Source organism: Coptis chinensis, chromosome 8, assembly GCF_015680905.1.
Source record: "Coptis chinensis isolate HL-2020 chromosome 8, ASM1568090v1, whole genome shotgun sequence".
In the NCBI taxonomy this organism is placed as follows: domain Eukaryota; kingdom Viridiplantae; phylum Streptophyta; class Magnoliopsida; order Ranunculales; family Ranunculaceae; genus Coptis; species Coptis chinensis.
Window position 1 is genome coordinate 57,596,071 of NC_141463.1, and position 17,306 is coordinate 57,613,376.

General features: G+C 39.8%; 2 protein-coding genes across 2 annotated transcripts in view; both read right to left on the reverse strand.

Moving 5' to 3' along the window:
- Positions 1-1,171: 1,171 nt before the first annotated feature.
- LOC147482101 (uncharacterized) lies at positions 1,172-2,091 on the reverse strand. The gene has a single exon (XM_086577338.1). The coding sequence runs from the start codon at positions 1,814-1,816 to the stop codon at positions 1,370-1,372; it is 447 nt and encodes a 148-aa protein (XP_086433464.1). The 5' UTR covers positions 1,817-2,091; the 3' UTR covers positions 1,172-1,369.
- Positions 2,092-2,695: 604 nt separating this feature from the next.
- The window catches only part of LOC147482102 (protein disulfide isomerase-like 1-4), a 35,719-nt gene continuing 21,108 nt past the window's right edge, over positions 2,696-17,306 (reverse strand). Inside the window, exon 10 of the mRNA XM_086575518.1 lies at positions 2,696-2,925. The gene's annotated coding sequence lies outside the window, so the exon portion shown is untranslated. The remainder of the gene's footprint in view (positions 2,926-17,306) is intronic.

Here is a 17,306-nt window from a genome sequence, read left to right on the forward strand (position 1 = left end):
GTCACACCTGCTCCTCAAGACTCGAAACTAATGGAGCAGTGAATTCTTTCACTGAACAACTGAATTATCCAAGACCAGCCGACGAGCTGATCGAAACAGAGTAATTGTGGTAAGTTAAAAGACCGGTCACCATTTTCCGCAGAAAGCAAGTAAATCCGAGTGCGAAATTAAAGTCACCGTTAACGAAAACACAGAAACAGTTCAAGTTAATTTGAGGTACTGGTTTTTCCAACGTTCAAAACCTCAAATGATGTATTTTCTGAACTATACACTATACACCCTTTACAAACTGTATAATAAAGACGTCAACATCTGATTTTTGTATTACTTTTACTTTTTTCTCTTTCTGATGACTGCATTTCGGTTCTTCAGTTTTATTTTGACGCCTTGTGATACAACTCAAAAATATTCACTTACTTTTATTAGCAATGTCCCTAGGCGCAAAAAGTTTGGAAATCAGCAACCAAAATATCCTTCACTGGATACAATAGTAGACTCACCCCAATCAAATTCAAAATCACGTCTTCAAATTTATGGGCCACAATTCCACACAATGTGCAGCGCCCATATGAAAAAGCTCAACACCATACGAATTTCGATTGAATTGACCAAAACAAAACCATACTTTCCTTCCTTATTTTTTCAACGCCTAACCCACTCAAAGTAAAAGTCCAAAAAACTGGTTTGCACAATTCTAAAGCATTCAAGTCAATTTAGCTTCAAAGCAGAAACTTGTTTGGACTTTGGACATACCACATGGGGTTAAGTCGGTGACAAGTATGATGATCTCTATGGTCAATTGCAAATATCATCTCATTCAAAAAATTTACCCTGCAAATTTCATAAACTGTTAAAAAGAACTCAGGTATAGAATCTTCAAACGTTTTTCTTGGCAAGGTTGGAAAATAAAAACAGAAGTTATATTTTGGTATGCACTTGTGACAGCATCCAAATAAAGAACCAAATTCAATGCATACGAAATGCATTTATGTTCGAATGTGTCCAACAACTTTGCAATTCAAGAAGTGAGCATTTACTGCAATAGTTAAAGAAATTCATGTCTTATTAATTTGTATTTATTGACTTATTTACTTGCTCAAACTAAAGTACAGCTGTACAGTGGATCAGTGATGTAACCATACTACACTACATGACAATAAAAAAAAAACAATTTGCCAATCTAAAATCACTAAAAATTCTATAATTCATGAAGAACACAAGATAACAAGAACTAAAATCAAAACCGTAATATTTAAACTAAGAAATCGAAAATGTAACATAATCCACCCAACAATAATATCTCCTAAAACAAATAACAAATCTATAATCTTTTTCATCAACCAAAATAACAACCCACTAACTCATTCAATCAAAGAAATTCTCTCCCCATATCTAATCGATACTGAGTACGCCTAATATTATCCTGACGTTTCTTATAAACAAATCCACCTAACCCAACTAGCCCAGCACCCACCATTACACCAACAACAATCCCAGCCTTTTTCCCTGCACTCATTCCCCCACCCGAAGACTTGTCATTCTCACCATCCTGAGTAATGTCATGCATCTTATCACTCACATCATCCGGCGCCGGTGCAGGAGTGGACCCAGGAGTAGACCCAGGGGCAGAATCATGTGATAAAGGAGGGGCCGGTGGTGAAGCTGTATGTGGTGAAAAAGCAGGAGATGGGGAATGAGAGGGTGGATGGGTAATTGAGCCATCTCCATTTTCGGGTGGAGGTACTGGTGGATCTGATGAGAAAGTAAGATCTGTGAGTAGGAGTAGCACAAGTAATGACAAGTATAGTTTTGCCATTGTCTGGAACTTTTTGGAAGAATGGAATTTGAGATCTGGTGTTTAAAAAAACTAATGAAAGGGACTGCTTGATTAGTAAAGTCAATTTTTTTTTTTTCTTAAGTTGAGAGTAAACTTAAAAAAAAAAAATTATGATGGGTGGTGGGAGGTGTGAGCGAAAGAAGGCGTTGAAACGAATCCCTAGTTAAAAGAAACTTTATAACTGTATTGATTGTAGGCCGTTTGATGGAAGAGTTGTGTGCGGATTGGAAATTCGTTGCACGCACGTTGAGGTTTTAAAATCAGCACCGACAGACGGCCGCAATGAAAAAAATCAGCTAATTTTGGAAATTCTTACCTTGCCTTTACCAAAAAATACAACTTTTTGTTTTTTTTCAAGTTTCGGAACCTTGCGAAATGCCAACTTCTAAGCAATTCTACACTTGCAAAATGCCAAAATCTGGCAATTCGAAATGCCGAGGCTAAAATTTTGAAATTACTGATTTTTTGTACGATGAAGTGCAAGAAATCCAGACCATAAATAAGACCATTGTCATCACCCCAAAATTATATTGTGAATTTGTGACCTATAATCTTCGTTTTTGATATAAAAGTTTCATTTATCTGCAAGTAGAAGTATATAAAACTCAGACGACTAAGTGTTAAAGAGTGGTCTCAACATAACACGTGGTTGCCACCTACCTAGAACTATGACATAATTTGTGATTTTAAATGGAACTAGATTTCGGATCCGTTGTCACACTCCGAATTTCGATAAATCAGATAATAATAATGATATATGACTCCTCGATATCCGAGATGTGATGACAACCTCACAACCCAATTTATATCATAACCCTAATGAATAATAACCCATGCGGAAAAAAACTAAACAATAAAAATACTCAAAACAATCCACTCATCATTAAGAAAACTTGTGATCAAAAATTAAGTTACAAACTTCTTCACTTAAGAATTCGGAAAAATAAATTAAACATATGTCCCCAACAAATTCCACTACATCTCTGAGGAAAAATGAAACGACATCTTATTAAAAATAAAAGCTAACATCGATCACGAGCAGCACGCCACCTTCTCGAACATCAGCTAACCCTGTCCAGGCTGATCGACTATGTTCATATAAGAATACACCCGATTAGCAAACATGCAAATCGGATTATTATGAATAATCTTTGGTATGAGTAGCCTTAGTAAAACCATTTAGATATACATAATATTTCATTCTTTACATGGCGGTAGTTCCCTCCACCGAAACTTTAGCTTAAGGTAGTTAGTTCCTTCATAAAGACACCTTAGCTTCTAACTAAGAGTAAATAACTTATGGCGACCTAGTACTTACCTTTATGCATGCTCTATCGCAGAGTGGGTCCTCTCTGCAAGAACAATTAGTTTAACCCACTCTCCGCAAACAATTTATAATAATCATAACAAAATGAAACTTAACCCGAAAGTCTTAAATCAATAACCACCTCGAGGAAAATATCATGGCAAAGAAACATTTATCAAGTGTCCCTAGTAACCCGTCGTCTCTATGTTTTACCTAGTTTTCCGGCTACCACAATCGCTACCCAACCCGAACATGTACATCCACATGCCTCCCCTTATATAATGTACCACTCAGTGCGTAACTACCACTCTGAAATGATGCCGCGACACCGTAAACCCTCACACGAAAGTCATTATGTAAGTAATGCCACTATTCGGCATAAAATATCACGCGTCTCGTTCGAAAGTTTTGCGAACGAGATAATCAAGCCACTATTCGGCTACGATTGCCCAACACATGGGTCAATCAACATCTCATATATATACACCCTATACAGGGGCCAATCATATCACATACGCCCACACAGGGCAAATCACATGAGTTGTGGTAGCTAGGTTCTAGGATTTTTGTTACGTAATTTATTCAAATGTATATATCTATGCATCTTAAAATTTCTCTATCTTCACGTGTCAAAATTTACACAAGATCGACGTCAAATCTATATTAGATACTGACAAACAAGTTTATACAAGTGTCACCCACATCCTATCATCGGATTGGTCCATAAAATCAATCTATAACATTTTTGGAAAAAGTCAACAATCAACGGGTCAACAGTCAACCCAATAGTCGACGGTCCTAACCGGTGGTCATTCCTCCCGGTCCTCACCCAAACCCATATTTAAAAAGAGTTCAAACCCTGGTCCTAAGCGACTAGCTAAATTGACCCGGTTTAACCCGGCCCATAAACTGATCTGGCCCAACTGGAAATCTCAAAACTAACTGGATCCCATGCGACCCAATTCAAATTTTAGGACCAGCCCACATAAACCTTGTAAACCGACCCAAACTAGAATCTGATAGGGTCCGGCCCAACTAATTAGTCCTAAGTCAAAAAAAGTAAATCGCGACCTGGAGCACCCGATCGCTCTCACGGTCATCCCCTTCGCAGCAACAGCCGCTAGCTTCCAGCCACCCCCAAAAATCCTTCACACACCACCCACTAATAACCCAGCGAAAATTATGTGGGTGAAAAACCCCACCACTTTACTTCAGCAAGCAACCCCCGATTTCCAGTTTTCTCTATCCCCCTCAAATCCCAGATCCGACCGCCATTAATATTTTTGAAGCTTTCAAACCCCCACAAACTCCCCACTACCACCATACATCAAACCACCAACCCACACTACAACAAAACAGTTCAAACACGAAAATAAATACACAAAAATCAAATTCCTCAGTATCACAGTAATGGCAGTAATGGCGTTTTTACAGAGGAGGAGGTTAGGGGCTCGCGCCTCCCTTTACCACCACCTAAAGGTGTTAACAGTACTAACAATCTACTGAGTTTTAAACATACACCATAAGATTACTCTTTGAAGAGAAAAAAAATGGCAGAAAACGAAAGATGAACATAACAGTTTTGGACGTACAGTTCACTGTGTCTATATATGGGAAAAGTACAAAAAAATAAACTACTCACCTCCTGTGTTATCGGCAACAGAAAAATATCGAAGAAAAAAATGATAGAACCAATCCCACCTAGCTCGCGAAATCCGCGTTCTTCTCCGTTTTCGGCTTGTGTGTGTTGTTTGTGGTTTTTCAGAAAAACTAGTTTCTCCGGAGACACCCTATATTCTCCTTAACTTCCAAATTACTAAATATTCTTATATCCTAAGTATGGAAATATTATTTCTATTAAAAGTATTATATATTATGTTACTTAGGTTAATATCTTGTTTCCTTTTTATTTAAAGCTTTCCAAAAATTAAAGATAATCTACCCACATTCAAAATTCAAATATTAGTTTCCTATATTAACATTTTTTCGAAATTACTATTTGGTATTCCACATGCTAGCACGTTGACCAGAAAAATACAGTCAAATACAGAAAATATTAAATATTGTTACGCAGATAATGTAAATATAAAATAGGGGTCTTACATCCGTCCTACGAACGGGTGCTGTTATATTAAATTATTCTTAAACAAGCAGCAAAGTCAAGAGACAAGGGAATAACTAACATTCCAGACAAAAGCAAACATCACATGCAAGGGAGTAATATCCATATATAAACATATAAACAAAACAAGTGTACTGCAATCAGCGGCCAAGATGGGGTAAAAGTGACTTATTACAAAGAAGTCTAAAAAGAGTAGGTCTAGGGCATCTCAGAAAGAGTGTTGGTAGCAACTAGTGCATCAGGAACCTCTTCGGAGGGTACAGTGGTGATCGCGGCAGTAGCGCTCTCCAAGGTTGCGGCAGGGGTCTCTTCCGTAGTTGCGGCAGGGTTGGGGATTTCTTCACACACCGGTGAGTGGGGAAGGGTCTCGGCGGCCGCCGTCTCTTCCCTGGCATCTTCTCTGGAGGTGACCACGGGGATGGTAGGCATGTCAGGTAGAAGCCGTCCTTCCTGTGAGAGTCGGGCGAGCTCCTCCTGTATCTTCTTGGATACCCTTTTTTCAGCGAGAAGCTTGAAGCGTTCGCGAAGGGCAGCCATATCATCTTGATGTTGCTGAAGTCAATGCCCAAAATATCGATATCGATGAATATATTGGTGTACCCAAAAACCGATATATATCGGATATATCCATTTTTTTGGTGACCAGTCCAAATTATTTAAAATATCGGATATATCAGAAATATAATATTGGAAATATCGGATTTATATTAAAAAATGGTCAAAAAGTCAACCAATATATATCGTAAATATCGGATATATCGATTATATCGATTATATTGGCGATATAAAGTTTTATATCGAAAATTCTGATATATATCGGGAAAAAAAGGGTTCTATATTCGGTGGATATATATTGGAAATATCGATGTTGGCGTACCAAAATACCAATATATATCGGATATATCGGCGATATTTTGGTTCATGGCTGAAATAGGGCGGCGGTAGCATCTTTCTGCTTTTGATTGAGGGTGCCGATGGCAGCCTGGTGTTGTTGAACTAAAGCAGATAGGTTGAGTTGATGTTGTTCAAGGAGCATTTCCCACTGACTACTCAGGCGGTCGTTGACTGTATCCATGTAGCTCTGATGAGATGATTCTGCGGACCGCAGTTCGTCCTGGGCCTTGAGTTTAACCAAGTTAGCAGCGGCTAGATTGGATTGAAGCCTTGCGTAGGCAGCCTTTAGACCAGAAGGGCCATTGACTTCTTTCTCCAAGGCAGTCAACTTGTTCTTGGCGCTGAGAAGACTGCGGATCATGAAAGAAATGTCCAGGCTTACCTAAAAAAAAAAAAAAAAAAAAAAAAAAAGAAGAAGAGAGAGAGCGAGGAATATACCCATTCCCAGTTAGTATACAAAGAGGTGCGGTGATGATCAAACGAACCCCCATCGGCATATGCAATGTCCCTAGGCAGATGGGCGTTGTAGAATAGGGAAGAGGCTACCGCCGCATTGTCTAGTATGAGTCACGATGGATACTCGGGCGGTTGCAAGACGTTGAAAATGGGGCGTAAGTCTTCGCGGGGCGGTCCGAAAACCGGAGTCGCCGGTGGAATCGATTCTTTGCCGGGCGGGCGCATGGGGAAAAGGCGTAGGTTGAAGTGACGAGGTGATGGGGCGAGTGCTTCGCACCGCGAGGTTCGTGGAACTATAGGGACTGACCTTTCGGAGGCTGATGTCCGCTGCCTCTTGGACAAGGGCATTTCGGCAGGAGCCCTCACCTCGGTTGGGGAAACTTCTGTCACATCATCATCCTCAGAGTCGCTGTCAAAAAGCTTATGTTTGCGAACGTCCATGTCGTTGGTGGGGGAGTTGGGAGAGGTATACTGGTCGTCCCAATTGGAAATGGAGTGATAGGAGGGGATGTCTTCGGGCGCGGAGGGTGTTGGGGAGTCACGGGATCCAAGGGATTGAGAGGAGGTGCGAGGATGAAGGTGGTGGGAGGACGAAATGTACGTGGGATCTTTTTTTGGTAGGCGGAGAGGCTCTGGGTTTCCGCTCTTTGGGAGGGGGAGGGCGGTAAAAGGGAGCTGAGAAGCCACGGAAAGTTTGTAAACTGGAAATTTGCAGCAGTGGGGTGGTGGTGGTAGGGTGGATGCCTAAGTGACTGGCTTGAGCGGGTCCGAGATCGTGGAGTCTTTGGAAAATGGGACAAGATACGCCGGTGTAGAGTTGGGATTTGGAGTCTGGCTGCCAACTTACAGAACAGAGAAGAACAGCGAGTTAGAGCATAACGGTAACAATGCAATAAAAAAGAAGGGGAGGACAAGGATACTCACCACGGGTGATGAAGGCGAGATGGTTAAGATTTAAATATGAAGGAAGGTCCGCGGACAGAAATTGTCCTGATACATATAAAGGGTAATGGTGCCACACTTTGTCTGAGGATGTAATACAGAGCAAGAGGGTAGCTTCGGTATGCATAAAAAAAGATCGGGTATCCCACAATCGACGTCTTTGGTACTTTTCTTGATGAAGTAGTGGGAAAAGATGTCGCGGCTGGTGATTTTGGGTTCGTCGGTTCTATTATATATATTCGCAGCATACATAGTCCTCCAAAAGTTTCCTATACCTTGGCAGGGGGGATGTTGAAGTGATTGCACACTTCGACATCCAGGAGAGTGAGGGGCAGCCGTAGAGCAGCAACAATTTGACCCACCATGATCACAAGGTGCCCGGGACGACGGGGAACCAGGTGAGGGTAGTGTGTGATGGATGACACGTGTTCTAAAGTTATGTTGGCTGGGATGCCATAAGCTGCCCTAATTGCGTCCAAATTAGGGCGGCGACATCGTGAGGGTGGATGTAGCAAAGAAACTGGGCGCCCGGAGGTGGAGGGGGCCGTTGTAGGGGCAATAGGAGGCGGAGACGCTACTTGGGGTGAATGGGAAGTGGAAGAATCGCTGGAGTTAGAGCCCGACATCGGAAAAACAGAGAGACAAACGCAGAATATGGAAAGAACCTACTATTTAGTGTGAACAAAAATAAAGCAAGCTTAGAAAACGTATCGAAGGAAGCAAGGAGAGTGATTATGCCTGAGTAGAGGTCTGAAAGGAGGAAAGAACTGCCAGGAAGCCAATAGAGTGCGTGCAAACCAGAGGTTAATCGGAAGAGAGTGAAGAGGAGAGCAGTGGAAAGCAAGAGGGAAAGGGAAACGAAATGAGGAGAAGAGAGAGGGATAAATAAGGAAGGGGTAAAAGTGTAACTACTAGGGGTTTGTGGAGCTCGAGGAGTCAGTTGGATAGCCCAGCCAGCACGAGACACGTGGAAGCGCAAGGAATGAGGGACGACTGAAAATGCGCGTGATGATTGCAGTCTAGTTCGCACACAAACCAAGAAAAAAGAGTATGGCGGTGGAAAGAGAATAATGATGAGGGTTCTCGACCCCGGATCCCTTAACGAGACCGCGGAGTTGAGAAGCGGCATTTGTAGTGGCACAATGTAGGAAGAGTGGACTAAGTCTGCGTTACAGGGGATATGAGGCAACATAAGTAAAGACACGGAGGAGCAGCGAATCAAGGCCGCGGAACCCTAATCCACGGATGTGGCAGGCGTACGGTCGACAGAAGGGTCGTAGGATAACAAGACAGATGGGCGGTCTAGATGAGGGGGAGGATATAAAAAGGAGAAAGAGAGGGAGTCCACTAGGGTAAAGAAAGAGAAAGAACAGTGAGAGAGAGAGAGAAAGAGAAAAAGAGGAGATTGTGTAAGAGAGAGATTTTGGGTCCATATATTCTTCGAAGACACAACCACATGAAGAAGCTTTGGTTGTATACGATTTGATCTGATATCTTAACCAAACTTGCTAAATTTTGTTTATTTAATTTAATTTATTTTACTTTTTCGGTATTGAATAATGATGGAAGTATATTGACTCTTCTTAATGAGGTTTAAGAGAACTTGGTAATAGGGTGAATAATGATGGAAGTATATTGACTTCTCTTGGTGAGGTTTAAAAGAACTTGGTAATAGGGAGAATCTTTCCTTTCTAGTTTGAGGCAGTGTAAGATTTTTCCTAAATTTTTGTAATTAGTTTAAGTGTTGTGAAAATATTGGAGTCTCTATGAAGGCTCTAAAAAATAGAGCTTAGAGAGTATAACTATAATATATATCTAAGAGCATCTTTAGGAGAGCAACAAAAAAAACACCAAAAATTTGAACCAAACCAAACACCAAACAAAAACACCAACCATCTTTAGGAGCAACATCAAATTTTCGACATCAAATGACGCAATTTTGAATAAACCTCGCCATATAGCCCACGCGGTCTTCCCAACACCGCGCCAGTGAAGCCCAAGCCCACGCGGTTTTTCAAAAACCGCGCAATCAACTTTTTTATTTTTTTTCTTTTCCAATCTCTCGCGCGGTTTTGGCAAAACCGCGTGATTGAAGGCCATAATCTAGTGTTGGAATCTCTAGGCTAGGAGTATTTCTAAATACTAGTTTCAGTGCCTAGTTGGTTTCTTCTTATCTGTTGGTGAAACCGATTTAGAGTTTGAGGATGAGGATGAGTCTTTATCTCTTTAGAGTTTGAGGATGAGTTTTTATCTCTTTAGAGTTTGAGGATGAGTCTTTATCTCTTAGAGTTTGAAACCGACTTAGAGTAGAAGTGTGAGTCCTTATCCTATCTGGAACCGACCACCTTACCTCTATAAATACAGGACCTTACGTCCATATAGAGTATCCCCAGAAAATAGCAACTCACACCTTTAGAGAAACAGAACTCGACCCCATCCTATTCTTCTTCTCTTCTTCTTCCGGCCGCCGTAGAGAGTTATATCTTGCCGCTTCTAGAGGTAGTTTGTTCTAGTCTTGAAAGTCAAACCTAGCATTAACCATTGAATCCCGTGAGGAAGACGCCATCTTGCGCCTTTTACTCGCACCATTGGAAGGGGCGAAATCTTTCCTTAAGGATAGCCTAATCCGCGCCTTGGTTATTACCTGTTACTTCTATCCTTATCTCTTATTGTTTTCTTTATTCGGGTACAACAATCTTAAGGAAAGATTTAGATGTCTACACCTATTGACACCACGCCGATCAAAGAAACCAATTTTGGAGTCATGGAAGTTACTTCGACTATGAGAGATGTTGCACCTCTATTAAATGCTCGCAACTTACCCAATGTGTCAAAGATTGAATCCTTCAACGATTCACACTTCAAGCGATGGAGATAAAGGGTATTCACAGCCCTAGATGTACTCAACTATGCAAAGTATCTCATTGATACAAAGACCCGTGGAGGTTCTAATGATTTCGAAAGAAATCAAGCCGCTTTGGCTCAATGGGAATAAGGTATGTCGTCATGCTATTTTGAAAGTACCTTGTCTAATGAAATTTTTGATATTTATTGTTCAAATAAGAATGCACATGATATATGGGAGAGTTTGAACAAAAATACATAATAGAGGATGTTGGTACTTTCGAAATATGCTATTGGGACTTTTCTAAAGTTCCGATGAGAGAGGATAGAGATGTCACGCCTCAAATCCATGATTTTCATGTCTTTGATTAATGATTTGAAAACCGAAGGTATTGATTTATCCGAAACCTTTGTTCTTTGGATGTTTGATTGAGAAACTCCCCCGAAGTCTTGGAAACACTATAAAAATAGTATGAAGCATAAAGCAGCAGATGACTCTTGAGGATGTGATCATACACATTCACATAGAGGAAAAGAACAAGACTTGGGATGATGTGTTGTCTAAGGAATTTCATTCTAAAGCCAACATCATTGAAGGTAATCCCAAAGAAATCTAACAAAACCTCTAAAAGTGTAAGACAAAAAAAATAAGAATTTCAAGGTCAAAGACACTTCTTTTAAAAGGAGTGGTAATCGGCAATGGAAATTGTTATGTTTGGGTAAACCCGACATAGGGGCTTTTCGGTCTGCATACAAGAAAGACAATCGATGATCCTCCCAATGCTAATATGGTTGGGGAGATGATATTATTGCTAATGTGGTGTCACAAGTGTTCATGGCCACCGGGAAGAAGAACGGGTACTAGATTCGGTGCCGCGCACTCCACCACGCCTCGTGGTGATGTTGAAAGCCTTCTCGGACTACATACTTGTTGAAAGATGAAAAGGTCTATATGGGTGACTCAAGGTCCGTTCTGTTGAGAGAACATGCAAGATTCTTTTGAAGTTAACCGGGAAAACCCTTTCACTTAGTAATGTATCTTGCATGTTCCCGAGATTCGTCGAAATCTGATTTCTCGTGGTCCCATCGGGAAAAGTCAGGGTCAAGGTGACTTTTGAGAGTGACAAATTCGTTCTGATGAAGAATGAGGGTTTTGTTGGGAAAAGTTATTGTAATAACAGTGGTCTTTTCATGTTGAATGTACTTGACAACATTATTATTAATAAAGATGAATCTGCTTCTACAACATTATTATTAATAAAGATGAATCTGCTTCTGCTTACTTGCTTGACTTTTTTTAATATATGACATGATAGACTAGGACATGTGAATGTTCAATATATGAAAAGAATGAAAGCATGTGGTTTATTGTCTGATATTTCTGATTTTTCTAATGATAAATGTGAGATATGTGCTGAGACTAAAGCCACAAAGAAACCTTGCAGAATTGTTTCTAGAGATAAAACTGGATTGCTAACTCTTATTCATATGGATTTGGGTGAATTCATAAGTACCATGTCTAGAGGGGGGAAATTTTATTATATTACATTCATAGATGACTTCTCTAGGTACACCATGATATATTTACTTAGAAACAAGCATGAGGCATGTGAGATGTTTCTCAAGTACAAAGTTGAAGTTGAAAACTAGCTTAACTATAAGATTAAAAGACTTCGGTCTGATAGGGGTGGAGAATATGAGTCTAACCCCTTCCAGGACTTTTGTGACAAGAATGACATTATTCATGAGACTACTCCACCATACTCTCCTGAGTCAAATGGAGTAGCCGAACGGAAAAATAGAACACTAAAAGAGATGATGAATGCTATGCTTGTAAGTTCTGGAGCTTCCCTGAACTTGTGGGGGGAAGCAATCCTATCTGCTTGCCATATACATAATAGGATACCCAACAAGAAAACAGGGAATAAGACCATATGAATTATGGAAAGGTCATGTACCTAACATGAAATACTTCAAAATGTGGGGGTGTCTTGCAAAGGTTCTAGTGAACGAACCTAAAAAGAGAAAATTGGGACCTAGAACTGTTGATTGTATGTTCATTGGTTATGCTCATAATAGTGCCACATATATATTTTTAGTAGTAAAATCTGATAATAACCTTGTCGATGCTAACACTATTATAGAGAGTAAAAATGCTGATTTCTTTGAGAATTTGTTTCTTTTGAAAATTGGCATTGAGAGGTTGGTTGCTCCTAGTGAACAACAATTAACAGATCCTGAAATTTTTGAACAAGAAATTCGGAAGAGTAAAAGAGACAGAAAATCCACCAATTTTAGTAATGACTTTTACATGTTTTTCTTGATGATGATCCTGTGACGTATAATGAGGCAATCAGTTCTCGAGATGCACCTTTTGGAAGGATGCTATAAACTTCGAACTAGATTCGATTATAGCTAATCACACATGGGAGATAGTTGATCTACCTCCGGGCTAAAAACCTATACGTTACAAGTGGATCTTCAAAAAGAAACCGAAAGCTAGATGGTTCTATTGAGAAATACAAGGCTAGACTAGTAGTCAAGGGATTCTCCCGAAAAAAAGGCATTGACTATTTTGATACTTATGCTCCGTGAATCTAGGATTTCTTCTATAAGAGTTCTAATGGCTCTCGCTGCTATTCATAATTTATTTATTCATCAAATGGATGTAAAAACTGCATTTTTGAATGGTGATCTTGATGAAGAAATATATATGATGCAGCCTGAGGGTACTATAGTACCAGGGAATGAGCAAAAAATATGCAAATTGGTTAAGTCTTTATATGGGTTGAAACAAGTGCCAAAACAATGGCATGAAAAGTTTGACAGTGTCATGATGTCTAATGGATATCACATAAATGATGCTGATAAATGTATTTACTTTAAATCTTTTGATGTAAATAAATATGTGATTATCTGTCTATATGTAGATGACATGTTAATCATGAGTCCTAGCCTTGATGTTGTGAGAAACACCAAGATGTTCTTATCCTCCCAATTTGAAATGAAGGATTTGGGAGAATATGATGTGATTCTTGGAATCAAAATTATCATAAATAGTGATGGCTATACGCTTTCACAAGAGCATTATGTTGAGAAGTTTTTGAAGAAGTTTAACTTTTATGATAGTAAGCCTGTGTCGACACCTTATGAGGCAACTAGTGAACTTCAGAAAAATGATCAACATAGTGTCCTTCAGTCTAGATATGCCCAAATTATTGGTAGTCTCATGTACTTGATGAATTGCACTAGACCTGACATTGCTTATGCGCAGTTAAGCGGAGTTAAGCGGATACACTCATTGTCCTAGCCAGGAACATTGGAGTGTGTTAGAAAGACTAGCCAAGTACTTGAGAGGAACAATGAATTACGGCATACGTTTTAGACAAACTCCACCTGTGATAGAGGGTTATTGTGATGCAAATTGGATATCTGATTCTCATGATATCAATTCCACTAGTGGTTATATTTTCACCCTTGGTGGAGGTGCAATCACTTGGAAATCTTCTAAGCAGACCTTGATAGCTCGTTCAACCATGGAGTCCGAGCTTATTGCTTTAGATAAAGCAAGTGCTGAGGCTAAATGGCTTAGAAACCTCTTGGCAGATCTTCCTATTGGTACAAAACCACCTCTAACTCGTATACCTGCATTGTGGATCGGGCCAGCCGCATAGCAAAAAGCAAAAAAGAGCAAATTGTATAATGGGAAAAGGTGCATATCCGTCCGAGACTACGATCTATAAAGTAGGCTCTTTGGAATCTGAGTTGTGGCTCTAGATTATGTGAAGTCGAGTTAAATTTGGCCGATCCTCTGACAAAACCGCTTAACAGGAGAAAAGTGGTTGAAACGTCGAGGGGGATGGGACTTTTGCCTTAGATAGAGGGCGACACTGACGGTAACCCCACCTATGTGATTGGAGATCCCATGAAGTAGGTTCAAAGGGAAAAACAAGTCACCTCGTCGCTCTGGTATGCTATTGTCTTTCTTTGAGACGCCCCACCCTATGACTAGATAGCATTTTTTGTATACTTTGTATAACTTGAATTGCAATGAGAAAAGGATGAGTTATTTTACTTTTATTGGAATCCGTAGTCCATTTGTTTATGAGATAGTGTATTTTAACTGCAATGTACACTTGATGGATATCCACCTACATGAATGTAGAACTGGGTCGGTTCTTATGAGTATTCAAGCAAGTACTCTAGAGCATTCATGGAACACAGGCAGCGCAGGGGCCAAAAAGTGCAACACCGCAGAACAAGCATATAATGAAAGAGCAATGTGGGTGCATGTGATCTATTTTACTATAAGGGAATGTTGGTTCAAAGATTTTTTAATCCACCACTTTCACGTATTATAAGATATGTTACCCTATGACTGGTTCAAGCCCGTAAAACACCAGTCTCTTATGCATTGTTTTTTCGATTCTCTCTGGCGTTTTGTTAACCCATTTCTTTTATAATATCTTATTCCAAAATAGTGGGGGACTATTAGTATTTTGAAATAGTGGGGGATTGTTGGAATCTCTAGGAGTATTTCTAAATACTAGTTTCGGTGTCTAGTTGGTTTCTTCTTATCTGTTGGTGAAACCGATTTAGAGTTTGAGGATGAGGATGAGTCTTCATCTCTTTAGAGTTTGAGGATGAGGATGAGCCTTTATCTCTTTAGAGTTTGATGATGAGTCTTTATCTTTTAGAGTTTGAAACCGACTTAGAGTGGAAGTGTGAGTCTTTATCTCTTTAGAGTTTGAGGATGAGGATGAGTCTTTATCTCTTTAGAGTTTGAGGATGAGTCTTTATCTCTTAGAGTTTGAAACCGATTTAGAGTGGAAGTGTGAGTCCTTATCCTATCTGGAACCGACCACCTTACCTTTATAAATACAGGACCTTGCGTCCATATAGAGAGTATCCCCAGAAAACAGCAACTCACACCTTTAGAGAAACAAAACTCGACCCCATCCTATTCTTATTCTCTTCTTACTGTCAGCCGCCAGAGAGAGTTATACTGCTGTTCTAGAGGATAGTTTATTATAGTGCAAAGTCAAACTACTGTTAATCATTGAATCCTGTGAGGAAGACGCCACTGCTGCTTTTCTGCACTATTGGAAGGGGCGAAATCTTTCATTAAGGACAGCCTATCCGTGCCTTGGTTATTACCTGTTACTTCTGTCCTTGTCTCTTATTGTTTTCTTTATTCGGGTACAACATCTAGTCCAAGCCCGCGCGGTTTTTCTAAAACCGCGTGAGTGATCTGATACAGCACCAAAACTAGAACCAAATATTGGCCGATTTGGTATTTGGTTTGGTGTTTTCAACAACATGTGACTCTCTTGAAGTTGAAAAAACACTAAATTGTTGGAAATTTGTGTTTAATGCTAGGTTGGTATCACTCCTAAAGATGCTCTAAGAATATCAGAATTTGGTCGAATATTTTGGTTTTTAAAGGTTAAATATTTTGGTTTTTGAAGAAATCAAAATATTCATGTAAGGCTCGAAAAATTCACAAATTTCAAATTTTGCTCGGAATATTTCAAAGTTCCGTATGGAATTCTGATTTTTGGAAACGGTTGGAATTCCGGCAATTCCAAAATCCGGAACTATGCCCTCGGGGAACGGGAATACCACTATTGTACATTTATACGCAAGTAAGCAACCATGTCAACGTTTATTGGGTTGAACCTGCTGTAATTAAGCGGCGCTATATAGAAAGTTAGAAACCAAGCCCACCGTAAGGGTCAACAAAGTGGCAAGCTCGGGTTAGGGGGGTGCACAACGGTTGAGCCAATGAGCGATGGCTCATGAGTACGTTGCCGTTGTTTGCTTGGGCTTTAAGCTTGGAAAGTCAAAGGTTTAACAATCAAGTTAGCTAAAAGTTGTATCACACTACCCCCTTGCTTCTTGCTGCCTTCTTCATTTACATTACATAAAGAAAATCGCTGGACATCACTACGCATGTGATTTTCCTTAAACATCGTTCCCGAATTTTAAATGGAATTTAAGCCAAAAGTCCATCTGATAAACTATCACTTATACTATAGCAGGATGTTCATGAACCAAAACAAAATGTTGTATTTCATTAATTTATTTAAGTTTCAGGTTCAACGCCATTTTGCTTCTGGTTTAATAGGCCGGGTACGCATGAAAGTTGGTCATTCCTAAGACCAATGAAAAGCTTTAGACTAAGAATTTAGAAAGTCCACATTTGGTTAACTGCAATGTAGGCAATTCATCCCTACAATTGGTGCAAGATAATTACGATGAGATTAAGGCTTTGAGCATTGACAACGTAAATCGTACATATGTCCAAGTCTACTAATATGATTACTTCAATTTTCAAGTCACTAGCTTTTTAGTGTAAAACTCAAGTGGTCGTGAATCAAGCTGCCTCACTCAAGACCATAGCTTAGAAGTTTGTTTTGTGTGTGTGATTTGCAGGTGTAAAATAAGGCTAAATCTATGGTGCGCGAGATGTATGTTGCGCCATTACATCTCGGCCACTCATACCAAGGGTGCATGTGTATTTAATGGCAAAAGTATTGATCCAAAGGCCCATAATTACCTGCGCACCATACGACCTGCGCACTGAAGACATGCTCGTAAAATAATTAGCTTCCATATTACCGATTTAAGAATTAATGGGCGAGCGTGCCCGCCAGTGGTTTCAAATGATACACTAAGGGAGTTGTCTTTTTTTTTTTTTTAAGATTTAGCATTCAGAGCCTCTTAAACTTAAGTCTTAAGCATTTATAGGCTCAAAACTTATTTGTTTTTTTTTAAGTAGTTTAAGCATTCAGTGGTACTTTCAGCATTCGACATTCAGCACCAAAGTTTCTCCTCAATGCTGAATTCTAATACTTGAAACGAGGAAGTCCTTTCTTGCTCTTTCCTAAGAACCCAATCTCAAG

Coding starts and splice junctions, on each gene's coding strand:
- LOC147482101 (XM_086577338.1), bottom strand. CDS start 1,816: ATGGCAAAACTATACTTGTCATTACTTGTGCTACTCCTACTCACAGAT.